This window comes from Gavialis gangeticus, unplaced genomic scaffold (genome assembly GCF_001723915.1).
Source record: "Gavialis gangeticus isolate Ggan-Ray unplaced genomic scaffold, GavGan_comp1, whole genome shotgun sequence".
NCBI classification, from domain to species: domain Eukaryota; kingdom Metazoa; phylum Chordata; order Crocodylia; family Gavialidae; genus Gavialis; species Gavialis gangeticus.
Window position 1 is genome coordinate 3,981,699 of NW_017728960.1, and position 11,332 is coordinate 3,993,030.

Below are 11,332 nucleotides of genomic sequence, written 5' to 3' on the forward strand. Positions count from 1 at the left end.
CTCAGGGCATGCAGGATTTGGGCTGTTGTGGGGCAGGAGCAGGTCCTGACCGGCTCAGCACATGCAGGGGAGTCTCCATACCAAGCTTCCTATCCCTCAGAGCATCCCAAGGTCTGGGTGGATCTCATGCCAGGCTTCTGGGAAATCCTACTTCATTCTGTAAGCTGCAACTCCCAACACCATCAATTTTCTTTCCAGAGTTTTCTGGCCCTGAGTATTGGAAAATCTGTTGTGACAGCCCCTGACTGTAAACAGCCTGCAGTGGAATCATCCAGGGAATGAAAAAGAAGTTTCAAGTGTGAGGATTAAGGAACTTAACCTATTCTGTTTATTGCAGAGTAGGATTAGAGGTGTCTTAATTATTGTGTTCAGGTACTTACATGTAAAAAAGATCTGATAGCTGGAGGCTTTTCAGTCTTGCTGACAAAGGCACAATAATAAGATGCAGTGTCTAGAACTTGAAATTCAACCTCAAAAGAAGAGTTTCTGTGCAGTGAGGATGGAACTCCTCACCTGGGGTGGTGCTGGACTCACCATCACTTGGCAGCAGTCAGGAAGGATTTTCTTCCCTGATGTGCAATTGGCTAGATATATGGTGTGCGTTTCACCTCTCTCTGAAGCATCAGATATTAGTGACAGTTAGACAGCGGACATGGGCTGGGGTACAGCAGTGCTCTGAAGTGGTGCAAAGAATCCTCTCTTAGATGCCTGATCTATGCATCTCATTTGTATGCTCACAGTCAAACTGATCCCCAGATTTGAGGTTAGGAAGGATTGGATCATCTGATCCAGAAAGGTAGCCATGTTAGTCAGTAGCCAGACTGAACGAAGGCACAGTAGAGATGCATCGTATAGACTGACTAAATCAGAGATGCATAAGGTGCATCTCTACCCTGCTTTCTGATCTGATCCAGGCCAGGCTGGCAAAGACTTTGGGGCCTTTCACCTTGTTCTGCAGTTTGGGATGTGTATTTGCTTGCTGGTATTACCTGGGCTTCTCTCACCTAACCAAAACCTTGTCACTGCAGGAGCCTTGGTCTCTCTTGTTCTCAGAGCAATTGATTGAGGCTTCTAAAGACAGAACTCCTCTGGTCTAATTAAAGTAATTGAACTTGATGCAGAGATACTTGGGCAAACTGGACAGTCTAGTGATTCCTTCTCATCTTAATCTCAATGCACCTATGAATGGGTTGTTCACAGTTCACCTAATTGTTTTAGTACAGTTGTCGGTGCCTCCACAAAACAACTACATACGTAAGTGCTTGAAAAACAAACCAGAAGCAAACCTGGGAGCCCAAAATTCCCCAACCAACAACCCACCAACAAAAACTACAACGAAGAGCAAACCAGGAATTTCTAATGCAGACAAGGTGACTATTGCAGAGGGAATTTGAAGGGTGGAGGGAATGAGCACTCCAGATGCAGCATGGGGAAGGCTCAGCGCCCCCATACTCTTTTTAGTATCTCTCCCCCTCCTGAAAAATCTCCCACCCCCCTTTGACAAACATACCAACTGGCTTTACTCATTCTTGAGCAGTTCTCTTTATATGTATTGGCCTCTTTCTAACCTTGTATCTGTGGGATGAAATTAAGAAAAAGAAAATTCAGGTTCAGTATCTAGAAAGAGCTCCTGACACTGAGCTGTGAGAGGGACAGACCTGCCCCCAAGGGTCAGTATATGTTGTACAGAGCAAAGGATAGGCTAAGTGAACTAACAGGTGTTTTCGTTTAATGTGGCTGCAGCCCTTCCATCCTTCCTTGGCTTGCTTTTTGCATTTGCTCCTAGCAGCCATCTCAGCACTCACCCTCTCTGGTCAGAAGGAAGCCCTTGCTCAAGATACTTAAGTGCATATTCACCAATCAGCTTGAGGATCTCAGCTTCCTCACTCTGTCACCTCTGTAATAGCAAAGTTCACCATTTCCTACTCATAAAGTTGCATACATCTGAATCAAGGTTATAGCAGAGAGCTCTTTGCACTTTCCCTCTGACAGAAATCACCACTGTCATCAGAGGATGGACACACCTTGACGCAGCAGCAGATCATCTCTTAGCAGACATATATAATAAACACAGCCAGGCTGGGCATAATGGGGACGAGGAATCATAGGGACCTCCTGGAAGAAAGAAGACAGACTGATGAAATGGCCCGACCCTTCCTTTCCATCATTCGACACAATCAGTACAGACCTGGGGCTATTACCAACCACCTTTCCTATCTTCTGGAAATACTTGGTAGAGCTGGACACAGAACAAGAATTAAAATTTAACAGAAAGTTAAACAAGATTTGAAGAGATGGTAACTTGGACTGGTGTCCAGTCATGCTTGAGCTTTACCCATTCCCCCTTTGCCTCAGTCCTACACTGGCCTTATCTGGTTTCACAGCCCTAGAAAATGGGGAAACTTTCCTGTGAATTTCTCTTCCTCTATCGTGGGATATAAAGAATGTTGGTTACTAATATGAAAGCTATATTATATTGTTGACAGTTATAAATTGTGGCATACAAGCACAAAACTAAGAACAGTGAGAAGTCCCTCTTTACCAAAACATTAGTTACACCCTGGCACATGAAAACGTACAAGTGTGAGAGCTGCAAAAAAAAAAAAAAAAATTGAAAATGTTTTACCCTGCTGACGGATCGAGGTTCACACTGCTCACACAAGTAGTGCTCAACATCTGAATTGACACCCATGCAGTCACAGTGTTGCCAAACCTACAAAGATATGTCCTGATTAGGAAGACCTGGGTTTTAATTTATAGATTAAAAACAATTCCAGACTAAAGAAAGCATGAGGGCAAGCATCCCAAAAGGAAACCTGGGGCTTCTTTTTAACTATTTCATACAATGCCCAGGAAAGTAAGATCTGTATGCAACTGGCTGTTCAGAGGCTCATTACTGGAGTTTTATCTTCTTTTTGGAGAACAGTTTAACAAGCAGTTTAACAAGATTATTAGCAGTTGAACAAAATTATTAGCTCCTCTCCCTAGTGATGCTAACTGTATTTTCTGTGTGGAAACAGAAGATCCAAATTTTCTTTGGAGAAGGGAAGGGATGATTCACCTATGTGGGAGCTATGGGTACAGGCTTTATTGACCAAGGTTCTCCTCCTCACCATGCATTTTTCACACTGGATCATCAGCCCTTCATCTTTGTAAAGGCCACAAATACAGCGGATCACATCCTCATCCTTCTCGTGCCCGTTCTCCTTTTCACAGACAGATGTCTCGCTGCTGTCAGCTTCACTGGCAGTTTCCCCCACAATCTCATCAATTTGGGCAGAGGCCTCATGGCGAGCACTGTAATATGCCTTCCGCAGCCGGCATACATCACGCCCAATTGGGGACTTCCTGCCATAATACTTCTGGATAAAAAAAATAAAAGCAGCAGTTCACTCTTCTGCACATTTCCACTGCTCTGGGCTACATGTACATGTGGGGCAAATGTATACACTTTATCCTCTCCATATGTCCATGTATCAGAAGCACTTGCCTTGCCAGCTCTTGAACATCTGATGCCCATGTGCTTTAGATATCTAAAGAGAGGTATAGGGACAAATTATTTAGTCTGGGAAGCATCCTGGTCCCTTCAGATTGGAGGTCTGCACAGATTTTTTGAGCCTTTTTTATGTTTGGCCCCAGGTGGTAGGAGAATGTTAAGAGAAGAGGCTGAAGTGAACAAGATACCAGTGTCACTGTCTGCACCGATGCTGTTTGGCAGAAAAGCATTATTGGAATCTCTTTTTATAATGCTGTTCTTGTCAGGTTTTTGTGACAGAAGACCATTATATTGGGTCATATCTACACTGCCTGCATAGCAGCTCTAAGGCCTAAGGCAGCCTCACCTCAGCATTTCGGAAGACCTTCAGCATGTCCCCATCGAAAGCTTCTACTGTTTTATAATACCCGGTCAGGATCTGCTTCTCAATGGTGGCAAGGTCCAGTGGGTCAGAGATCTTCTCATAGTAATCTGCATTTCTGAAATAGGAGCGCATTTATAGCAAAATTTTCACTAAAATTTCCAAGCTATGCAAACTGGTGATAAGTAATCATGGACCAGAGAGGCAAGAACTTACTTTTTTTTAGGGGGCAGGTTCAGCAGTGGAGCTGCAAGAGCCTGCCTAGAGGAGTCTGTAAAGGAAGGATAAACTTTAGCAGCAGTTGCCACAGCAGAATTATAAAAAAAGAGAAGCAACAAATAAATGCAACTCAAAAAATAGTGGGCCCCTTTCTGCCCTCACACACAGGTAAAAGAAATGTTGAGTGTTTTAAGTTGGCTGTTGTGCTATATTTGCAGATAGAGTGCTGGCAGTCAACTACATCACAGCATGATTCTGTACAATGGATCAGAGTTGAATCTAAGCAGCAAAAACAACCACACTTTTGTAGAACATCCCCTTCTGTAGACTTGGGGAAAGGGGAAGAAGTTGTTCAGAATGGAGTGGTGGCTAGCAGTAGAAGGGAAAACAGAAGGGTTTGTGTTTAAACTCCTGAAATAAGTTCATTCCTTTTTAATATGTTATACTCAGAACACCTCTTTCAGGAAGCTGATAAGGTCTCAATGGACACTGTTAGCAGAGTAACATTCACCTTTATAGGAGATGATGCTATCACAAATCTCCTTGAAGATCTGTGCAAGACGGGCAGCACGGGCCACTTCAACGTTCTCTTCAGCTGCAGCCAAACGTCGTGTTCGTACAGAGCGGGAGGTCTGTAGGGCTGAGAACTGAGTCATGAAGACATCTGAAAGAGGGGAGCAAAGAAACACCTTCAAATTCAACTGCAAGAAGCAATGTATTTTTCTTGAATTGGATACTTATGAGAAAAGATTAAGATGTCTCCTGCCTTTCACTAAGTACAGACACATATTTCCTACAAACAATGACAATGCATCACAATAAAGGCAACAGCTTAGGTTCACCTGTATGCTTTAGCTTCTTTGTGCTGCTCTAGCTAGTTTTGCTGGATTTTTGGCTAGTTTGTGGTGGTGTGAGAATAGGATAAAGCAGCCAGTTGATACCAGTAAACAGCCCAAAGCACGCACCTCTCAGTGTCTGTCTTAGCCACCAAAGAAGGTCACTCCTAAAGAGGGGTCCTTTGGTTGTAACTAGGGGCAGAATTTGAACCTTTGACAGAAGTGATGTTTAGGAACAGCTTTTGTATTTTTCCTTTGGCAGATGCATTTTGTCCCACCCATATAACAAGCTGTGAGCCAGAAAACACTGCTGCCAAAAGGCCAGAACAAGAGAGGCTTCTTGTTATGATAAGGGCAGCTCTCAAAGTTAGCACAATTGCTGCTGCAGGCATTGGGTCAGCAGTAAACGCTTTCTCATTAAGAGTCCAGTTCAGCAAAGCTTTCAGTTCTTTAGAACGACAGCTACTAAAAGTTACCTTTTAGTAAGGGGAGAAGGGGCAGAAGATGAGTTCAAAGTGAGCAATGGACCTTCCACTTGGAGATAAACAGCTTTTAAGGCCCAGCCAAGCAGAACAAATTTATATGTTACATCAGATCAGTAGTCTATCAAGTCCAGACACCTAGCTCTGAGAGTGACTATTGCTAGATGCTTCAGTGGAGAGTGCAGAACTCCTTAATGAAAAATATTACTGAATAATTTTCTCAGAGAACTTACTACTTTCATACACATACATACATATATATCTATATTTAGAAAGCTGCTGAGACTCCCTTAACAACCTGCATAAAGGACTGATTGGAATTATCTGTGGATGTAAGTTATCAAGCCTGCATAGTTTGACTAGGTCCTGAGAAGAGGGGAAATGGCAGTATCAGGAAACTGTGCAGGCCTCACCAGATTTGATGTTGCCATCATCTCGACAGATTCCATTCCAGCGGTTGTACAAAGATGCAGAGTGGATGCTGTCACTGACGTGCTTAACTTCTTCTTGCTTTTGCCGAATCTTCTCCCAATTCCGTACCAGGAAGACGTGGTGCTTTAGCACAAAATTCCTACAAAAAACAGAAGAGCACTGGGAATCACTTCACTGTGTAATGTTAATATCTTAACCTGGGAAGCAGCAGAAAAGAGCTTAGTTTTTGCCCTCCCCCGATGTCTTTGGAAGTACTTTTGGGAAACCCAAGGCTATGATTTTTAGGCAGACTAGAACTCCATCTGGAGGTACAGACAGGGAACAATAATCACTTACACTACAGTAACAGGTTTTGGATCCCCTCTAGATGCGTGTTAACCTCAAACAGATGAGCTTGCAATCTTCTGAACTGCTGTGCTGCACTGCCATTGTGATAAGAATGAAGGGAGACTGTGATCGCTCTGCCCTTCATGATCCTGCACAGGAACCCATGGAGACACAAGGTACACGCACAGCCCCAACAGAAAAAACTATTAAAGTCAATTCTGGCCTTGTGTGGAAGAGGCATATATGTACTTAAAGAGGTATCTATACCTACATGTGCCCAAATAACTTTTTCATCAAGAGAGTTCTTGAGAAGCATGTGGTGTGCCTTGCTTTTGGGTTGGGACAATCACAATGGGTAGAGTCTCTTTCTTGTGCACCTGTTTACAGCATGGTACCACTGGAAGTTGTAAGCTAGCTTTCCTTATTTTCAGCTACATTCTTTCCACAAAACCTGGATTATTTCTGCTACAGAGCCATGATTTTTAGCTGCACAATTTACACAGCCTATGCACTTAGCTGCCTTTACTCTGCGATAATCAAACAAAAGAAAGGGATGTATTTGCAAGCTGTCATTATCATTATTCTCACATACTATGCCTTCAGCTTTGCTACCACTAAGAAGCTACTGCATAATGCAGCAACTGACTCCCCACATGATCTATGATTGGTAGTGTCAGCCTGGGAAAGTGGTGGACTGTGTTTAAAGTGGCTGTGTTGATTTACAAAGCCGTAACTGGTATAGGCCCCAGATGAAATTGTGGGATCCATGCTGAACCTTATCTTTATGGTTAATCTGTGCTATGACAATTGCATCATTGTACCCTGTGCTGATCGACAGTGCTAGAGCACTGAACTTACTCTCTTGGAACCCATTCTCACTTTTATTATCTGTTCCACAAAACATTACAAAATCTCTATCACTTATTTTAAAAGGAGTTTAAATAAACACATCACTGCCTGCAGAATTACACTTGTTGCCTGCAGTACTAACTCAACAAACTTAGCTGCACAGGAAGGACCTCTTGGGGGCTAGTTCCACACAGACTCATGCCTCACGTTGGTCAGTCATGCTTCCTTAAAGCAGATTCACTGTTGAAAAAAATCAGCTGAAGAGGACTGAGGCTTTCTGTACTGGCTAGTAACAGGTTTGCCTACTTTTAGGAGTAACAGTTATCCATGACCTGGGAGCAATAGGAACACTGATGTGGAACGTGCATTTGCCTTCCTACCACACTGATCATGATTCTAATGTCAGATTAAGGACAACAGATCCTGTCACCCCAGATGTGAGTAAGCACATTCCCTCGTCACGAATGGTCCATTTAAAACAGATCCCAGCATTCTTTCCTTCTCAGCAGGACACTCTATGACGCCCTGTCTTATAGCAAAAAAAAAACAAAACAAAAAAAATTCAATATTTTTAAAGCCTGGTATTGCTAGGGAGAAAAAAAGGCAAAACAAAACACTGAAATCCATCCCTACCTTTCCCTGTTGGACATGGGTTTCATCTGCAGCTGTGGGGTCAGCCGGGTTGGAGTGCTCACGCTCTCACTGGGTTCCTCAGGCATGTGGCCCTTCTGCAAAACAGACCAGTTCTGGTGAGAGAAACTAGGTACAAATGTGGCCAGGACTCACATGGGCAATAACTCCTAGAGCAGGATCTGGTTTCCTGTTTATGCATACACATGCACAAGTGGTCTCAGTTACAGACTGACTTCCCAGTAACCTGTTAGTGCAAGAGAAGCTGGTCCCAGTACTCACCCTCTTCTTTAATTTATGTTTCGACTTCCTTTTTTCTTTTGATCGCCCAGGCCTCCTGTGTGTGGTGACGGGCTGGTTGGTTTTACTTGACAGTCCATTCATCCGCTGACTCTTGCCTCCTATTATTCCTCTGCATTTGTCAAAACCACATTTGCACAGTTGCTTTGAAAGAAAAAGGAGAGTTCTTTTTAATTAAATTATGATACTGCTTGAAGAATCTATCCCTATTCTTGGATACCAGTTCACTCCAAAACAACCTGCACAGACATGCAGTTGAATGAAGTTGAGTAGTTTGATCTTTACCTGTTTTTCAACATTAAATGAGTGAAAATTGTAGTCATAAGTCAGTTCAGTGCCAGCAGGCATATCCTTAAGTGCATACAGTCCGATTCGGTAGACACCATTTACAGACCTGAAGAAAAAATAAGTGTGAAACTTTTCTCGCTTATATTACCATATTGGGTGCTGGGGTGGTGTGAGTGCTAGGGCACATAGTTGATAGCCCAGCATTGCAAGTTCAAGGCCACAGCAGAAGTACTCATGGCACCACCTGTCAGATTCCAATGAATCTGCAAGTTCTGCTAAATACCTTGTCACAAGGACACAAAAAAAGGAAGAATTACCATATTGGGGCAACAAAGTCTAGAAACAGTGACAAAGGAATGAGACAGAGGGAAAACTGACTTTGCCCACCTAACAGAGGTTAAATATAGTAACCAATGATGTCAATGGGCCTTGAACAACTTGTTCCTAATTTTTACTACTCTCCTTTGTTTGTCCACTCTCACACCAACTCTTTTTGAAACCAAATAAATGCCTGTTGCACTGACAAACAACAGGAAACTATGATTCAGGAGAGGAGCTACATTACATTAGTCACTGCAACACCCAACTTCAAATGCCAAAAATCACTTCCTTGCAGCATTTCATTCTGAGCCACAAATTCTCTGCTTATAGTTTGACAAACTTATTAAAATCTTTTTTGCACTATTTTGCCTTTTGTTTTAATGTTTATATAAATTAAAGACTAATTAGTTTTGGCTAAAGCCACAAGTTTAGACAAGTGCGGCAAGCTCTCTCACTATGCTACCAACGTTTGAATCTTGTTATACACAACCAACATTCTACAGCAAAGCCACAATTCTCTTCCAATATGCTCAATACATACCTACAACAGCCCCTGCTACCTTAGCACAAGGCCTCTCTGTTCAAAATGGAATGCAGAATGTACACTGTCCTTACTCCTGTGTACATTTTAATTGCCAGAAGAAGCAAGCGTGCAGATTACTTTACTGCACCATGGAGTCCTGCCCATGTTAAAGCAGGTTAGTAATATGACAGCTGACATGCTGTAACTGCTGCCAGAACACAGTACTTAGGTTCTGCCTCAAAACTGTCTAGCAGGCAGGAGGCAGCAATACACGCAAGTTTTATGCAGCACAAGTACCTTAGTAAATTATTTTATCTCTTGCCCTGTTCAGAGACTTGCTTCTCCAAGGTACATAGCCTACCTACCCCCTTAGTCACTGCTATAGCCAGTGGTTTGGTACATACAGAATTAGTTTCTTACCATTTCTGCATCTCACAGTTAGGATTACAGCTGTGGTTGATAAATCGAGCCTCATTGCCCATGCGATAGCTGTCAATTACCATTCCACTGTCTAAATTCAGGCAGTAATGATCACTGTGATTATGATACTGTTCAATCATCCGGTTCCTAGGAGGCAATGCAGGGAAGTTATTTGTGATTCTGACTGTTACAGGAAAACAAACAAGGAAAAACATGGTAACAGTGTGCAGGAATCTGGTAAGGTGGTTTAGAGAGAAAATATTAATGGCACTTTACATTTATTTAGGACCTTCCATCAAGAGGTGTAGGATATGCATTACTACCTCCAATTTACAGATGAGGTGAATGAGAAACAGTGAAAGACCAAGGCATGATCTAGGCCACTACCAGAGCAAGGTGAGAGTTTGGAAGCTTGTTGCCACTTGGTTATGTTGCCACAGGTTCTGCAAATTAATTGTAACCTTTATTACCTGGAAGAAGACTATACATGTGTATGTATACACAATGTTCTGTATGTTCTCAAAAACCCATCATCCCTGCCCCTTCACAGCTTGGTTTTCTGTGGTTGGACACACATTCCTAGAATTAGAGAAGTCTCCATGCAGGAAGGAAGGAAATGTGGTCAGCTGTGCTAGCTGCTAACTCTACAGGCAAACATTATATCTGCCTTCTCACTGAGCTCTGGAAGTAGTTAGCATGTAGTTAACATGAGTAGGCTTTCATTCCTTTCTTTGGGTATTAATGCTCCCAGCTGTTGTTCTTTGTCTCCCTGTCCATCTGTGAAGACTCATTTCCTTTCCTGCCCAATGCTACTTGCTGATTCTGCTTTGTATAACTGGAATCCTGCACAGCGCATGTTTCTGTATCAAAGTCATTCACTTGTGGCACTGAACATATACAGAAGAGACCCTGCAAATGTTGTTACAGAGACTAAAACTGAGTTCCAGACTGAAGGTTTGTTGATTAAAATGCTAAATTCTACAGTTTCACCTGTAGGCCGACAGAAAAACAGTCTCCTTTTCTTCCCTTCTCACCCGTGGTTACTAATTTCTCAGTGTGCACAAAGATATTTAGTAAGCTTGCCATTCCAAATAGCAATGAAATGCATCTACCTGAACTCCTGCTCACTAACAACTTCTCCCAAGTATTCGATGATAAATTGTCCTGCTTTTAAAGGCTCTTTGGTGCGAATACCCCAACCTTTCTCTTCAGCACGGAAACGTTCCAAACACTGCACCCACTCATGTCGCTGAATCCGCTGGTTACAACACTGTTCTCCACAAGGACATGTGTTAGGAGAACACTCTGCAAAGATCATCCTACAACCAATGACAAACAAGGGCATGTATTAGAAGAACATTCTGCAAAGATCATCCTAAAACCAAAGACTAACAAGCTAAAGGGGTGTGGTAAACATACATGGAGAGCCACCACATGCACAACACACACCCTCAAGACCTGTTAGAGGTTAATTTTCCCCAAATCTGTGACAACCAGTGGCTTTAGCATCCTTCTTGGGCCACAAAGCTGATACTATTCCCAGCTCCCTTCTCTGAATGAACAATGCAATGAACTGTCTGTCTTCAAGAAGTCCAGAGATCTTCAAATCCAAGTAAAGATGGAAAGCTAACAAAAGCTCTAATTATGGCTAGATTGAAATTTTTCAACTAAATGTTCTTCTGTTGGTTAATGTCAATTCATCAAAGCTCAAACTGCTGAGATATGAAGGTATCAGTTTTGATGACTTGTTTATAAAAATTAAATTTTTGGTTTAAAATAGTTTCCCATACAAAAATAAAATATAAGAGATCAAATAAAAATGTATTTAGGTCAACCCAAACAACTCTT

The 11,332-nt window shown here is 42.4% G+C and overlaps 1 protein-coding gene across 6 annotated transcripts in view; it reads right to left on the reverse strand.

Moving 5' to 3' along the window:
- The window catches only part of ASH1L (ASH1 like histone lysine methyltransferase), a 108,520-nt gene that overhangs the window by 13,613 nt on the left and 83,575 nt on the right, over positions 1 to 11,332 (reverse strand). For 2 of the 6 annotated variants that reach the window (XM_019528093.1, XM_019528084.1), the window contains 13 exons: positions 10,597 to 10,803; positions 9,485 to 9,631; positions 8,218 to 8,326; positions 7,915 to 8,076; positions 7,636 to 7,730; positions 7,433 to 7,531; positions 5,808 to 5,965; positions 4,588 to 4,740; positions 4,074 to 4,128; positions 3,843 to 3,975; positions 3,114 to 3,362; positions 2,627 to 2,713; positions 2,025 to 2,115 (listed from right to left, as the gene is read on the reverse strand). In XM_019528093.1, the coding sequence (XP_019383638.1) occupies positions 2,025 to 2,115; positions 2,627 to 2,713; positions 3,114 to 3,362; positions 3,843 to 3,975; positions 4,074 to 4,128; positions 4,588 to 4,740; positions 5,808 to 5,965; positions 7,433 to 7,531; positions 7,636 to 7,730; positions 7,915 to 8,076; positions 8,218 to 8,326; positions 9,485 to 9,631; positions 10,597 to 10,803 (1,745 nt within the window). Of the gene's footprint in view, positions 1 to 1,510; positions 1,576 to 2,024; positions 2,116 to 2,626; positions 2,714 to 3,113; positions 3,363 to 3,842; positions 3,976 to 4,069; positions 4,129 to 4,587; positions 4,741 to 5,807; positions 5,966 to 7,432; positions 7,532 to 7,635; positions 7,731 to 7,914; positions 8,077 to 8,217; positions 8,327 to 9,484; positions 9,632 to 10,596; positions 10,804 to 11,332 lie in introns of those variants that run through there. The other 4 variants (XM_019528107.1, XM_019528098.1, XM_019528113.1 and 1 more) reach the window with 4 other exon arrangements.